Source organism: Lagenorhynchus albirostris, chromosome 10 (genome assembly GCF_949774975.1).
Source record: "Lagenorhynchus albirostris chromosome 10, mLagAlb1.1, whole genome shotgun sequence".
In the NCBI taxonomy this organism is placed as follows: domain Eukaryota; kingdom Metazoa; phylum Chordata; class Mammalia; order Artiodactyla; family Delphinidae; genus Lagenorhynchus; species Lagenorhynchus albirostris.
The window spans coordinates 44975332-44992870 of NC_083104.1; the positions used below are offsets into that span (position 1 = coordinate 44975332).

The 17539-nt window shown below is 37.9% G+C and overlaps 1 protein-coding gene across 1 annotated transcript in view; it reads right to left on the reverse strand.

Annotated features, from left to right (window-relative positions):
- The window catches only part of ULK4 (unc-51 like kinase 4), a 506210-nt gene that overhangs the window by 462642 nt on the left and 26029 nt on the right, over positions 1 to 17539 (reverse strand). The window contains exons 13-15 of the mRNA XM_060164074.1: positions 15677 to 15737; positions 14110 to 14291; positions 13160 to 13206 (exon numbers count right to left, since the gene is read on the reverse strand). Coding sequence (XP_060020057.1) covers positions 13160 to 13206; positions 14110 to 14291; positions 15677 to 15737 — 290 coding nt within the window. The remainder of the gene's footprint in view (positions 1 to 13159; positions 13207 to 14109; positions 14292 to 15676; positions 15738 to 17539) is intronic.

Here is a 17539-nt window from a genome sequence, read left to right on the forward strand (position 1 = left end):
TATTAGTAGACCAATGATTTTATACGCAAGTAGTCAGTAATTAATATCAGGATAGTGAAGCATATGTGTATATAGTCACTTGAAAAGAAATTTTTACAAGTCTAACAAATCTTGTAAAAATACTTTCAGTGAGGTGCTTGTTTCATTACCCAGCAGAAAATGAAGTATTAAATTATAAAAGTAGTTTTATAACGAAATATAAATTATTAAATATCACTTCAGGTGATTTGGAAAAGTTCACTTCACAGAGAAAATTAGTTTTGATAAGACTTTTTTAATTGGAAAAAAAATGGTTGAGTTGATTATAACTGTACTCTTACTTAGTAATGCTTGCATTGCATGTTCCTCATCCAGAGAGCCTCTACTTTTCATATGCGTAAAATAAACTGTGCAGAACCCGTGGAGGGAAACAAATCACACTCAGAGAAGTACCACAGGTAAGTGTTCATGTTGTCAGAACTCTATCATACAGAGATAATTCTTATGGATTTCAATGCTTCTTGGATTAGCCATTTAAATCTCTAAACATAAACAGATTAAAGAAGTCCTAGGCATTTCTATGATTAGCATTCTGCCTCTGAGTAAGAAGATTATGTTTTAAAAGTAATGGTTTTGAAAAAGATTTGGCAGGACACTGGCCCAAAAGTTACAAGGAAAAGCTTCCAGTCACAGCTCTGTCACTGACCAGATACGGGACCACAGTCAAGTCAATTACACTTCAGTTTTGAATTGCTTAAATGTGTGCAGTTTAGAAGGTCAGATGGATTAACTTCTAAGTTTTCTCACAATGTAAAACAAATGCTATTATCAAAAACTCACTAATGAATTAAAGGATGCAAGGCAAAAACTTATTTATCTCAGTTCAAAGACAAGCTCAAAATACTTCAGAAACCTTGAAGCACTTTTTCAATCTACAAAATTAGATAATGGCAACCAGATTTATCCAACTAAAAGAAAAATGTATCAGGACATGCTAATTAAATATTTTTCCCATTCTCACGAGAAGCAATTCCTATCAGAACTAGAGAAAACACCCTCCTTGAAACTCCTACAGTTTTAAGTTGTAAACTATTTAAACTAATAGTGACACTATTTCTCAATTTATACCAAATACTTACATACAACTATATCTATATGTAATGTCCTCACAAAACTGGCTCTGTCTCATAATTCAGAATTCTTCTTAAAGGTCACCATTTCGGGTGCCCCTCATGACCCATTACGCTGTAGCTCAGAACATCCCACATCCATAACAGCACACAAAGCTGCAATGGCCAATAAACCTTCGTGCGATAACAGAAACATTCCATGTCTACATTGTTCAACACAGTATCCACCACATGCATGTGACTATCCAGCACTTGAAGTATGGCTGATGCAACTGAAGAAATATATATATGTATATGTATACCCACACACACACAAAATTTACTTTAAGGAACTAGTTTATTTTTTACTGAAGTATAATTGATGTATAGTATTATATAAGTTACAAGTGTACAATATAGTGATTCACCATTTTTAAAGATTATACTCCACATATAGTTATTATAAAACACTGGCTATATTCCCTGTGTTGTACAATATATCCTTGTAGCTTATTTTATACAAATTAGTTTGTACCTCTTAATCCCTTACCCCTATCTTGCCTCTCCTCCATCCCTCTTACTGCTGATAACCACTAGTTTCTTCTCTATGAGTCTGCTTCTTTGTTATATTCACTAGTTTATTTTTCAGATGCCACATATAAGTGATATCATACAGTATTTGTCTATCTCTACTTCACTTAGCATAATGCCCTCCAAGTCCATCTGCGTTGCTGCAAATGGCAAAATCTGGTTCTTTTTATGGCTGAGTAGTTTTCCATTGTATATATGTACCACACCTTCTTTATCCATTCATCTGTTGGACATTTAGGTTGTTTCCATGTCTTGGCTATTGTGAAGAGTGCTGCTATGAACATTGAGGTGCATTATCTTTTCAAATTAGTGTTTTTGTTTCTTTCAAATATATATCCAGGAGTGAAAATGCTGGGTCATAGGGTAGTTCTATTTTTAGTTTTTTGAGAAATATGGAACTAGTTCTAAATTTAAATAACCACATGAGGCTTCCCTGGTGGCGCAGTGGTTAAGAATCTGCCTGCCAATGCAGGGGACACGGGTTCGACCCCTGGTCCGGGAAGATCCCATATGCCGCAGAGCAACTAAGCCCGTGTGCCACAACTGCTGAGCCTGTGCTCTAGAGCCCGCGAGCCACAACTACTGAAGCCCCTGTGCCACAACTACTGAAGCCCGTGCGCCTAGAGCCTGTGCTCTGCAACAAGAGAAGCCATCACAATGAAAAGACTGCGCCCCGCAACAAAGAGTAGCCCCCGCTGACTGCAACTAGAGAAAGTCTGCATGCAGCAGCGAAGACCCGATGCAACCAAAAATTAAATAAATGAATAAATAAATTAAAATAAATAACCACATGCAGCTAGTGGCTACTGTATTAGAGCAGATCTAAAATGTTACAGTTACTTCTTTGTGTGTTTAATAAAACAGACTATTTATTATCCATCTCCCCCACTAGCCCACAAGGTCCATGAAGGCAGGCTGCGAGCACTAAGACAGTACCTGGCATGGTCCCTCAGTAAATGTTTGTTGAATGAATATAATATCAACATCAAAACAAAGTAACTAAACACATTAGTAGAAAATGGGTGGGTAAAAATATGACTGAATAAAGGTAAACAAAATTGGAGCAGGATTTTCAACGTAAATATCAAAGCAGAATTTAAGGCTAAAATCATTAAATGAGGAAATGATTGTTTGAGGACTAAAAACAGTATGACCTACAAAGGATGTAAGCTGTGAGTCATTACAAACCATATTAATAAAGAATACTAATATATATTATTATATTAATAATAATAAAGAATAAAAAGTAAACCCAATAGTAGTGGGAAACTCCAATCTACCTCTCTCCCAAGCACAGCAAGAAAGCCACAGTGAACACAAACATACAAGCATCATAGTAACAGATGTATATATCAAGCTCTACAATCTAAACTCGGACCACACTTACTCAGTGGGAGGCTGTATAGGATGGTGTTCAGGACTCTGGAATGAAATGTCCTGAGGCCAGTCTTGGCCCCATGGTTGGGGCGGGGGAGGAGAGGAACCCTGGGTTAGTCACTCCTCCTTCATGTGCCTGATGACTTCATGGTAACTAGGACTAACAACAATATGCACCTCACCAAGTTACTCAAAGAGTCAAAGATAATCCGTGTGAAGAAATTACCATGGTGTCTAACATTTAATATGTGCTGAATGGGCTAGCTATGATTACCACATTATCTACTACATTCATGACATTTTCTTTTTTTCCTGCGGTACACGGGCCTCTAACTGGTGTGGCCTCTCCCGCTGCGGAGCACAGGCTCTGGACACGCAGGCTCAGCGTCCATGGCTCACGGGCCCAGCCGCTCCGCGGCATGTGGGATCCTCCCGGACCAGGGCACGAACCTGTGCCCCCTGCATCGGCAGGCAGACTCTCAACCACTGCGCCACCAGGGAAGCCCCATGACATTTTTTTAATGATTTTTTTGTTAGAGCACAAAGATAAATTCATAGAATTCCCAAAGGCAGAAATTATACAGGACATATGATGATATAATAAAAGTGAAATAACAAACATAAACCAAAAATCCTAAACGTCTGTAAATTTAGAAGCACTTCTGTATAGCTTAGAGAGCAAATGAAAAATAAAAATGCCCATTAGGGCTTCCCTGGTGGCGCAGTGGTTGAGAGTCCGCCTGCCGATGCAGGGGACGCGGGTTCGTGCCCCGGTCTGGGAGGATTCCACATGCCGCGGAGCGGCTGGGCCCGTGAGCCGTGGCCGCTGGGCCTGCGCATCTGGAGCCTGTGCTCCACAACGGGAGAGGCCACAACAGTGAGAGGCCCGCGTACCGCAAAAAAAAAAAAATTGCCCATTAATCACAATCGTGTAAATAACACAAATCAAGAGACTGTCATACAGAGTGAAGTCAGAAAGAGAAAAACAAGTATCATATATTAACGCATATATGTAGAATTTAGAAAAATGGTACAGATGAACCAGTTTGCAAGGCAGAAATAGAGACACAGATGTAGAGAACAAACGTATGGACATCAAGGGGGGAACGCGGGGGTGGGGGTATGAACTGGGAGATTGGGATTGACACATATACACCAATATGTATAAAATAGATAACTAATAAGAACCTGCTGTATTTTAAAAAAATAAAATTAAAAAAAAAACTTTACGATAGCAGACGGGACACTGACACCCACTTTTCTGTTCCCTCAAGATTCTGCTAAAAGAAAAGAAGTTTATAATTAAATAACTGGAGACAGAAAGAAGGGCTGAAAGTAGACCAGAATGTTTGAGGAAATCCTAGATGACACACTTAGATGGAATTAGATAGAAAATGGAGAGAAGAAATTCCTGTCTAAGAACCACAGGTAAAGACAGGTCTTCCCAACAAGCCTCAGAGGCTTGGAATAAAGTAAAACAGAAAGCAAGGATGAGTCATAGACAATCATCAGATTAGAGAACTTCACAATGAACAGGTGAGCCAATTAGGTCCTGCCTCCTTCCCATCTCCCTCCCTGATACACAGAATAAACCCTCAGTTCTGGCCTCCAGGGTAAAAATGTAAAATTATCCCTGCAGTGAGCAATCTACTCTGGGGTGGGATACAAGTATGGATGTGGAGAACAGAGAGTGGTCCTCCCCACCAGATACTAGAGCAAGGAAGGAGGTTAATGGAGGAAAGCCAGCCCCACCCCAAAGAAAAACCCAACCTGGAAACTGACGAGGCCTCCAGCCTGCCTACCTGCTCCTTCAGCTAGGTGGGCTCCCAACATACAAGCCAACTAGTCAACAGGCATCATCCACTCACAGGCCAGCCCTTTAAAGAAGACGCTGTTGGAGAAACAGACTAAGAGAACCATAGGGGAAATGTGTACTGCCAGCTTCTATGCTGATCAATTTAACCATTTATTCATAATATAAACTAAGTACCAAAGATCACCAAGCATTTGAGGAACCAACAGCATTAAAAAGCAGGACCATGATGAAAACAAAGTGACCCACAGGTTAAAAAGAATAAAATTTTTATAATCCTAATGTTTAACCTTAAATATTAGTCACAATATTTAACCCTAACTTCTATTCCAAAATGGAATTTTTATAATCCTAAACTTTATCCTCAAATTCAAAAGTACATTTTAAATCAAATATAGGCAGCTAGGAAAAAGGACCAATCAGAGAACAAATGAACAAAAACTTGAAAATATGACTGCTGAAATAAAATAGATTCTCAGTAAAATGAGCAAGGATAAGTATCAAGCTTGAAAACTCAAAGGTAAAATCAGGGAAGAGCAGTAAAAGAGAGTTTGGCAGTTCTTCAAAAGGCTGAACACAGAATTACCATATGACCCAACAATTCCACTACTAGGTATGTACCCAAGAGAAATTAAAACATATGTTCACATAAAACCTTTATACACATGATCAGAGCAGTGTTATTCATAACAGCCAAATGTGGAAGCAACCCAAGTGTCCATTAAGAATGGATACATGAAATACGGTTTATCCATACAATGGAATATTATTCAGTCATAAAAAAGAATGAAGTGGGAATTTCCCGGTGGTCCAGTGGTTAGGACTCCCTGCTTTCACTGAAGGGGCCCAAGTTCGATCCCTGGTCAGGGAACTAATATCCCACAAGCCATGTGGCACAGCCAAAAAAAATGAAGTACTAATACGTGCTACAACATGGATGAACCCTGAAAACATTATGCTAAGTGAAAAGATGCCAGTCACAAAAGATCACATTTTGTATATTTATATGAAATATTCAGAATAGGCAAATCTATAGACAGAAAGTAGGTTAGTGGTTTCCAGGGACTGAAGGGAAGAGGGTAACAGGTACGAGATCTCACTGGGTGATGAAAAGTTCTGGAATTTGATAGTGGTGATACATGCACAATTTTGTGATTACACTAAAAACCGCTAAACTGTACAGTTTTAAAAAGTGAATTTCCATCATATCAGGAAACTAAAAAAGAAAAATCACATGATCATATCAATATATGCAAAAAAAGCATTTGACAAATTCCAACACCCATTCATGACAAAAACTCAGTAAACTAGGAATAGAGGGAACTTCTTTAACTTGATAAAGACTATCTACAAAAAAATACAGCTAACATCATATTTAATGGTGATAAACTCAAAATTTTCCCACTAAGATCAGGTACAGGGACTTCCCTTGTGGTCCAGTGGGTAAGACTCCATGCTCCCAATTCAGGGGGCCCAGGTTCAATCCCTGGTCAGGGAACCAGATCCCACATGCATGCCACAACTAAGAGTTCTCGTGACACAACTAAGAAGCCCACGTGCCGCAACTAAGAAGTCCACGTGCCGCAACTAAGACCTGGCGCCACCAAAATAAATAAATAATAGTTAAGGAAAAAAAAAGATCAGGTACAAGACAAGGACATCACCTCTCACCACTGTTCCTTTTGAATATTACACTGAAAGCTCCAGGTAATGCAATAAGACAAGAAAAGGAAACAAAAGGCATACAGATTGGGAAGGAAGAAATAAAACTGTTTGCAAATGAAATGACTGTCTATACAGAAAATCCTGAAGAATTAACAACAAAAAATCCTCCTGGATCTATTAAGTGATTACAGCAAGGTGCAGGATACAAGGTTAATATATAAAAGTCTTACCAGCAATAAACTTGTAGAATTTGAAATTAAAAACACAATATCATTTACATTAGCACCCAATAAGTGAAATACATAGGAACAAATCTAATAAAATATGTATAATATCTATATGAGGAAAACTACAAAGCGCTATTGAACAAAATCAAAGAAGTAAACAAGTGGAGAGGTATTCCATGTTCATGAATAAGACTCAATAGTGTCCTGATGTCAATTCTTCCCAAATTGATCTGTAGATTCGATGTGATTCCACATTGTCAGTGTGGATACTGACAAACTGATTCCAAGGTTTATATGGAGGCAAAAGATCCAGAATAACCAACAATACTGGAGAAGAGCAACAAAGTTGGAGGACTGATGCTACCTGACTTCAAGACTTACTACAAAGCGACAGTTATCAAGACAGTGTGGTATTGGCAAAAGAACAGATCACTGGAACAGAATCGAGAGCCCAGAAATAGACTCACATAATCAAATGATCTTTGACAAAGGAGCAAAGGCAATACAATGGAGCAAAGACAGTCTTTTCAACGAATGGTGCTGGAATAACTGGACATCTACAAGAAAAAAAATGAATTTAGACACAGACTTTACACCCGCTCACAAAACTTCAACTCAAAACAGATCACAGACCTAAGTGTAAAATGCAAAACTATAAAACTCCTAGAAGATAACATAGAAAACCTAGATGACCTCGGGTGTAGCAATGACTTTTTATACACAACATCAAGGGCATGATCCATGAAAGAAATAATTGAGAAGCTGGACTTCATTAAAATTAATAATTTCTGTTGTGCAAAAGAAATGTTGAGAATGAGAAGATATGCCACAGACTGGAAAAGAATATTTGCAAAAGACCCATCTGATAAAAAACTGTTTTCCAAAATATACAAAGACCTCTTGAAACTCAACAATAAGAAAACAACCTGATGAAAAAATGGGCCAAAAACTTGAACAGACACTTCACCAAAGAAGATATACAGATGGCAAATAAGCATATGAGAAAATGCTCCACGCCATATGTCATCAGGGAAATGCAAGTTAAAACAACAAGATACCACTACACACCTATCAAAATAGCCAAAATCCAGAACACTGAAAATACCAAATGCTGGCAAGGATGTGAAGCAACAGAACCCTCATTCATTGCTGATGAGAATACAAAATGGTACAGTCACTTTATAAGACAGTTTGGTGATTTCTTACAAAACTAAATGTACTCTTACCACACAATCCAACAAACAGGCTCCTCGGTATTTACCCAAAGGAGATGAATACATATGTCCACATGGATGTTAACAGCAGCTTTACTCATAATTGTCAAAACTTGGAAGCAATCAAGATGAGCTTCAGTATGTGAATGGTCAAATAAACCATGGTACCTGCAGACAATGGGATACTTCGCACTGAAAAGAATGATCTATCAAGCCATGAAAAAACATGGAGAAACCTTAAATGAATGTTACGAAGTAAAAGAAGCCAATCTGAGAAAACTACATACTTTATGTTTCCAACTACATGACATTCTGGAAAAGGAGAAACTATGAAGGTAATAAAAAGTTCAGTGGTTGTCAGAGGGATGAATAGGCAGAACACAGTAGATTATGGGGGCAGTGGAAATCCTCTGTATGATACCACAGTGATGGATACACATCGTCATACATTTGTCCAAACCCACAGAATGTACAACACTAAGACGGAATTGTAATGTAAAGGATAGACTTTGGATGATTTTGATGTGTCAATTTAGGATGTACCACTCTGGCAGGGGATAGTGATAATTGGAGAGGCGATGCATATGTGGGGGCAGAGATATGTGGGAAAACTCTGTTCCTTCCCCTTAATTTGCAGTGAACCTAAAACTGCTCTAAAAAATAAACTCAACAAAAACCAAGAAAAGGTGAATTTTTTGATATGTGAATTGTATCTCAATAGAAGAGTGAGAAAGCAAAAGAAAATTAAGTCAATAGACACTAAATTTGGGCTTCCCTGGTGGCGCAATGGTTAAGAATCCACCTGCCAATGCAGGGGACACGGGTTCGAGCCCTGGTCCGGGAAGATCCCACGTGCTGCGAAGCAGCTAAGCCTGTGAGCCACAACTACTGAGCCTGCGCTTTAGAGCTCATGTGCCACAACTACTGAGCCCACGTGCCACAACTACTGAAGCCCGCGCGCCTAGAGCCCATGCTCCGCAACAAGAGAAGTCACTGCAATGAGAAGCCCATGCACCACAACGAAGAGTAGCCCCCACTCGCTGCAACTAGAGAAAGCCCGCACACAGCAACAAAGACCCAACGCAGCCAAAAATATAAATAAATAGGCAAGCAAAAAAAAAAAGAGAGAGACACACCCATCCTACAGGAGTTTCAGGAGCAGAAAAAGGATGAAATAGAGATGAGGAAATCGTAAGGAAATAGGAAAGCAAAAGAAAGGTTGCAGCATTTAACAGACCGACTGGCAAAGCAAATTAGTAAAAAGGGATACCTAGATACATTCTAGTAAAAGTTTGCAAGCCTGGAATATAAAGAAAAATTCTTTTTTCACTGGAAAACAAAATCAAACTAGTCACATATAAGAGGAAGAAAAAGTCAGGTGGGTCCCTGAGTCTTCCAGAGCTGCAGCCCGCACACGAGTGAGCAACAAAGCAGCATGGCACAGAGGTGAGTGTGGCCTGAAGGTGCAAGAAGGTCTCATTCAGCCTGTTATGCCTGAGCCCCAAAACCACAGGCAGAAAGCTTCAAGGAAGGAGGAACTCCAGAAGCAGAGCCTGAGAGATATTCTATTTAAAAAACAAAACAAAAAACTACCAAATAATGAAATCCCATCAACCAAGAAGTGAAGTAATTCACAAATGGAGAAACTGTATTTTAAAAATTGACGATGAGCATTTACTTTATTGAAGTACCAAACTATACTAAAAATTAGAAAAATCCTTCCTAGAATATAAATATCAAAGGACCCTAAAATAAACCTGAGAAAGAACAAAGTTGAAATCACATATTCTGATTTCAAAACTTACTACAGAGCTATGGTAATCGAGACACTGTGAAACTCACATAAAGACAGATTTATAAACCAAGGGAATAGAACAGGGAGCCCAGAAACAAACCCTCAGCATATACAGTCAAATGATTATCAACAAGATTGCCAATACCGTTTAATGGGGAGAGGACAGCCTTTTCAACAAATGGTGCTGGGAAAACTGGATATAAACGTAACAAAAGAATGAAACTGGACTCTTACTTAACACTGTATTAAAAAAAACTAACTCAAAATGGATCAAAAACCTAAATGTGAGCTAAAACTATAAAACCCTTAGAAAAAAACAAATGAAAAGATTTATGACATTGGTTTTGCAGTGATTTCTTAGAACACTAAAAGCACAGGCAACAAAAGAAAAAATGAAAAACTAGGTTTCATCACAACTTAAAACTTTATGCAAAGGGCACTATCAGGGTAAAAAGGCAACCCACAGAATGGAAGAAAGTATTTGTCAGTCGTATGTCATTAATATCTAGAATACATATAGAACTCCCATAAATAAACGACACAAAACCCAGTTAGAAAATGGGCAAAGGACCTGAACAGACATTTCTCCAAAGAAGGTAAATAATGGTGCTCAACATCAGTAATTAGTGAAATGCAAATCAAAACCGCAATGACATATAACTTCATACCCATTAGGAGAGGTACTATTAAAAAAAATTGAAAAAAATAAGGGTTGAAGAGGATGTGGCGAAATTGGAACCCTCAAGCATTGCTGGTGGAAATGTAAAATGGTGCAGCCACTGTGCAGAACAGTTATGATGGTATCTCAAGAAGTTGAACATAACATTATCAAATAATCCAGCAATTCCACTCCTAAGTATATACACAAAAGAACTGAAAGCAGGGACTCAAACAGGTATATTCGCACCAATGCTCACAACAGCACTACTTGCAACAGCCAAAGGTAGAAGCAACCCGAGTGTCCATCAACAAATGAAAAGATAAACTGTGGCATATACACATATGGAATATTATTCAGCCTTAAAAAAGAATGAGTCTGATACATGCTACACCACAGATGAACTCTGAAAACATTCAGGTAAGTGAAATAAGCCAGACACAAAAGGACAAATGTATGATCCCACTTATATTAGGTACCTACAACAGGGAAATTCATAGAAACAAAAAGTAAAACAAAGGTTTTCAGGGACTGGGATGAGGAGGGATGGGAGTGACTGGTTAATGGGGAAGAGCTTCTGTTCGGAATAATGAAAAAGTTCTGGAAATTGACAGTGATCGTGGTTGCACAACATACGTATCACAATATACATAATGCCACTGAATTATACACTTAAAATGGCTAAAATGGTAAATTTTGTTACATATATTTTATAATAGAATTTTAAAATTAAAATATTATGCATTATCTGTGAATTATACCTCAATAAAGTTGATTGGCAAAGGCTATAAAATTTGATAAGTATTCACTGTTAAAAGTTCTAACAAAACAGCATTTTTACACACATTGACTGGGAATGCATGTTGATATCATGTTTCTATAGAGCATTTCAGCAATTTATGAGAAGTCACAAAAATATCTATTGCCCTCTACCCATTCATTCTAATTCTACAAATCTGCCCTTAGGGGAGAAAGGAAAAATAGGCATGAAGATTTAAGCACAAAATGTTCATCAATATATTATTTACAATATTATAATACTATCCAAAAATAGGGAGGGGTAAATAAAATGATCAAATATTCATAGCATATAAAAAGAGGCATACCATAAAAAAACTCAGACAAATTAATTAGTGACATTAAAAGAATACATGTTATAAAGTGGAGAAACATAAAAAGTTATATGTTATTTTATTTTGTTTTTCTATATACTGAACAAAGCCAAGGAATAAACATACATACTTCAACAGTGATTGTCCCCCAGCTAAGTTAAAGACCCTTATCATATGCTATCAAGGTGATATGACCCAGGACAGAGAAGGCCTCGCTGGAAGAAGTAGTATTTGAATGGAGAAAGAGAGTAAAAGAAGGCTCCAAGCATAGGGCTTATCTATCCATATTTTCCTCAAATAAAAACTGTTTTACAATTAAACTTAAATCTAAAAAATGGAAAAAAATAGTAGTACCTGGAAAGGATTAAGAATGTCTGTTTTTTAAAAATCAGCAGAGGGCACCCTATTCAAGGATATAATTTGTTTTAGCCGATGTGCTAAGATTTTTTTGTTGGTTTCTTTTACAGTGAGCATACCACAATCCTTCTCAAAGTTTAACATGCCCAAAAATGATCTAAAAATCCTATTTTGTAACGCCAGATTTTACCTTGAGAGAGTAACATTAGAAGATGCGTAGGAATAATTATCCAAAAAAGCATTTTGTGAACACCTATTGTTTCCCCTATATTTTGGCAGCATGGAAGAATAATTACTATCCTACCACTGGCACATTTTACAAAACCCCTTCACATTCAAGTTTTCACAAGCTTCTCAACAATAATACAAGATAAGTAGGATTGATAACACCAACTTCCAAACCCCCAAAATACACTGAGTACCCACTAAGAACCAGGCACCGGGCAAGGTATTTCATACACCTGCTTCATTCAAAATTTAATTGTAAAGAATATATAAAACTGAATCACTTTGCTGTACACCTGAAACTAACAACATTGTAAATCAACTATACTTCAGTTAAAAAAAATTTGATTGTTACCAAAAATCTATGAAGTTGATACACTATCCCCATTTTACAGATGAGTAAACTGACACTCAGCAGTTATAATAATTTGCCTGGGGGCAGATTTGCGATCTACACCCACATCTGTCTGAATCCAAAGCACTTTCATCATCCCACAAACAGTACCCCAGAAGCTGAGACTCGGAAAGAGGTAATCAATTATCTGACCAAGTCTCATTGGCAACCAGAGCACAGAGCCTTCTTACACTTTAATGAGCTTTTCACCAAGTATGCTGCCCTCATATAAGCAAGTACACATCCTTCCATCAGGAGTTTACAGAACACAATCTCATTAGATTTTGTAAACCATCTTAAGGAAAGATAAAGTGGCAAGGGAAAACGCCTTAGAAGCATAACTAAATTAAAACACAGGGATAATTGTAAAGTATTTGATAAAGAATATTCAAAAGAGTAATCATTAATAAAGCTTCCAGATGTAGTTTACATAACCTTGGAATTATATTTATAATATTAGAATAAAGACTATTTTGAAATCTTTTAAATGGACAACTGGGATGCCTATAGAAAGTGCTATGATTCAGGGTCATCATTACTTTAGACTATTTCGTGATAAGTATTTAGGACTATGTGCTTTTGATAAATATGTATGTTTTAACTACTTAATATAATAATTTATTAAGGTGTAAATATTACTTACCTATCCCAGTTTGGAGCTATTCGCAGATGCTGGGTTAGCAATTGGAACTAGAAAAAAAAATTAAGATGTATTTAATTCATGAAATGACACAGAAAGTGACCATGACCACTAAGTTAACAAATCAAACCAGTATACACATGAAATGCAAAGCCTGCACCAAGGAAATTAACTACATTCAGTGTTTTTGCATCTTTGTAAATATAAGATAAAAATAAAAACTAAGAATAAGAACATTCAGTTTCTCCAACTGAATTCTATTCCCTAAATATGCCTCTGCCCCTCACCCCACAAATACATACCAAGTACCAAATAAGGAACTGTAATACTATCCTGGAAGAAAATGAACTTAAATGTTTTCAAGCCAGTTCCCAAACAAAGGCCCACAAGGGAAAAGGCCCCAGACCACTGTAACTCCTTTCTGAGGACGACTTCAAAAGATCTGCCAAGTTCCCATGGTTTCATCGATGAATCAAGACGGTCCAAGAAATATCTCCAGGGGAAGAAGGAAAAAGAAAAGTCTTAGAGACTCAGTTCCCCGTTCAGTGTCACATCGGAAGCCTTGGAATTTACCAGGAAGACCCAGTAAAAAGAGCCCTTATTCCACGTGGGCAGCTCACTCCAGCAGCTGATGACAAGACCTCTGTCTTATGATTTCACAGATGAAAAATACCTTACAACTACTACAAATTAACGTAAAATGCAAGCTGAGTGTTACCAAAGGAGTTGTTCAAAATCACTGTCGATTCAACTGCTTTTAGATCTAAGCATTAAACAGAGGACAATTCTGGCAAACCTATCATCTTGATGAGTCACTTTTTTTCATTGTAATTAAATCATATTAGTATTTTAGCGCTTGTTTTAATCTCTACAGAAATAAAAGAGTTATGTGCAGAAGGAGAGCTGCAAGCCCGTGATAGGAGGAGTCTTTACTTCACGACTTAACTACGTACCAGGGGTGAGTGGAGGAGCCTGGTGGCCACCTCCCTGTGCCCGGCCACCACGCACAAGTAGCAAAGGAGATTCAGCTTGGCTCGGGAGGCCCCTGTGCTCTTCTCGGGGGAGTCGATCTGTGAGCACACTTGTTGCAGAAAGTCATTCCAATCTTGGTCTTCTAGAAATACTAATTTATCCACTGCAGAGGAAAGAAAATATTAAAAGTGGGGACCATGTGAAAAAGGACTGCTGAGAACATTACAAGAAGAATAAAATGGAACACAGAATTTCAATACCTAAGGGGAGGGCACACAGAAAATTATAAATTTACACTGTCAAAACCAAAAATACTCGAAAGACACCACTACTTTTATTTGCTCTTCTATGTTCATCTCTTTTTCTCCCCATGGAGACGGTTTGCACTATGTCAATGGAAACCTATGCTTAAAAAAAGAAGGTAGATGCCTAAATTTAGGAGAACGTTCTTGCAACCAAGAACATAACAAAATGCAAACTTAAATAAAACTGTACTATGGAAAAAACAAGATACCCTTTGCATAAATAAAGCAACCTAGCCTTGAAGTACTGGAAAAGCCAAAATTTCTACAGATGTTATAAGGTCCCAGTGAAATTACTAGTAAACATAACCAGGTTAATACAAAGCTGAAATCATCTGGGAGTCCCACCTCCAAACCCCTATACAAACAAAAGACAAAAACTGGGAAATGAAATGCCAGCTAAAATTAACATAGTTTCACCTAATCTCTATATTTAAACAAAATAAGCTATAACAATAATTTCCTAAAATAATTCAAAGTAAAGGGGGAAAGGGACGGAATAGTATTATTTTGAGATAATTTTCCTCTAAGTTTTCATAAATAGTGCTTCTACTTGGAACAGTTTATTTCAATTTGAACCTATGTTGTTTATTTTGAATTTACTTTGATTTGATTTCAAATCGTAGATTCTACTCTATGATGAAGAATTCTTCCAGATCTAGTTTAACAGCTTAAAATATAACTTATCAAACAAAATACATCAAAGTTTAAGGTATAAGAAAAATTCTTATACTCACCCTAAGTAAGACTCTGTTAGGGGAAAGGGAATGTAACAATCAACCTTTAAGTATCTCCAGTCCTACATCAACCCCACAAAAGTGAACCAACCATCTGACCCTGATCTCAACTGCCCCACTCCCTCAAGTAGAATCTCGATTCTTCATTGTGGTTTCCAACCTTCTGTACCCATAAAAGCACCATTAATGTTGGAAATTCAACTGGCTTTACAAGGGAAAGGACAGGAGGAGGGCCCACCCGTTCAACAGGAAAACTCGCCCAGTTTCATAGGAACTTTCCCACTCACAAGACTACTGAGCAGTCTACACCCAGCTGAGTAAGGTCAAACGCTGGCTCAAATGGATTACAGGTTGTTAATAATTTATACAGTGTCTCAAGAATATAGCCAGTTGGCAAGAAAATAAAAATTTAACTATTCATAAATAAAATATTCCATTTGCTATTAAATTTCATATTTGTATTTGTCCGCCATGAATCTATGTGCTTGATAAGCCCTTTATGATCCTACCTGAATGTGCTGGTAGATGCAATATTTTTGGATCATATTTAATTGGTGGTTGTTTCATTATCTGTGGTTAAAAAAACAAAACAAAACCTTTTAAGATGGGTATCTATCTCCTGATATGTCTCCTATATCAGATTATAAATCAATGAGGACAGAAAAGAACACTGTAAAATTTATCACCAAAAAGAATAAGCATTCAACAAAGCCCCTTCAGATTAAAATATACAAATATAGGTAATAATGCATAAAATAAAATCATTTCAATTGATATCTTCAATAAAATAAAGCATCATGGAAAAGGGTCACCCTATCCTGGCTTACTCTTAGGCTAATTTACCTCTAGGTTAGAAATTTATTTACTCAACAAATATTTATTGGATACCTGCTAGGGTGAGGCACTATGCTAAGTGGGATACAAAGACATGATCCTACTGCCACAGAGCTGACACACTGGTTAGAAAGATAAGACAAACATCTGTGAAACAACAGAAAAACATAAGATATTTAAATTAGAATGCAAAACAGGCGGGACATAATTACAGACAAAATACTTCAGAGAAATGTTTCTAAAAAGATAGAGAATCAGAAAAGACTTTAGGTTGATGTGGTCAGGGCAGGGTTTATGGAAGACCTGGAAAGTGGCATGAGGTCTTGAAGAGTGGTGAGGACTTGATGACTGAATTGGCAAAGATACAACTTCATGAATAGGAAAGCACACGATTTCCTTGAGCAAAGTGAGGAAAGTGTATAGCAGCTGGATCCATGAGTTTGGAATAGCTGGGGTACTTCAACATGACACTTTTAATTAAAAAATTCAACCATCTAACTTCCCTGGTGGCCCAGTGGTTAAGAATCCTCCTGCCAGTGCAGGGGACACAGGTTCAAGCCCTGGTCTGGGAAGATCCCACATGCTGCGGAGCAACTAAGCCCGCGAGCCACAACTACTGAGCCCGAGTGCCACAACTACTGAAGCCCATGTGCCTAGAGCCCATGCTCCACAACAAAGAGAAGCCACCACAATGAGAAACCCGCACTCCGCAATGAGGAGTAGCCCCCGCTCGCCGCAACTACAGAAAGCCCGCATGCAGCAATGAAGACCCAATGCAGCCAAAAATACTTAATTTAAAAAAAAATTCAACCATCATTTCTATGTCTAACTTCTCCAAAACCTCTCTATAGAGCATCTTTTAAACTTCTGCTGGTAGTATTCTCACCAAAAATGCATATCCTCATTCTAATCATGAGAAACACTTAGGCAAACCCAAATTGAGGGACATTCTACAAAATATTAATACCTGCCCAGTACTCTTCAAAGTGTCAAGGTCATGAGAGACAAGGAAAGAATATGAAATTACCACATGACTGTGAAGGACAAGGACAGATTGGAGCAAACTAAGGAGGCACAGAAACCAACTGTAGGGCTTCCCTGGTGGCGCAGTGGTTGAGAGTCCGCCTGCCGATGCAGGGGAAACAGGTTCGTGCCCCGGTCCGGGAAGATCCCACATGCCGCGGAGCGGCTGGGCCCGTGAGCCATGGCCGCTGAGCCTGTGCTCTGCAACGGGAGAGGCCACAACAGTGAGAGGCCCGGGTACCGCAAAAAAAAAAAAAAAAAAAAAAAAAAACCAACTGTAACATGAGATCCTGGAACATAAGAAGAAGGGCACTGGTGGCACAACTGATGAAATTCAAATCAGCTCATCAGTTAACAGCACTGTACCAATGTCAATCCCCTGGTTTTGCTAACAGTACTGTGTTCCTGTACAATATTAACACTAAGAGAAGCTGGGTAAAAGGTATACAGGAAGTCTACTATTTTGAACCTTTAAGTCTAAAATTAGTTCAAAATTAAAAGTTAAAAAAAAAAAA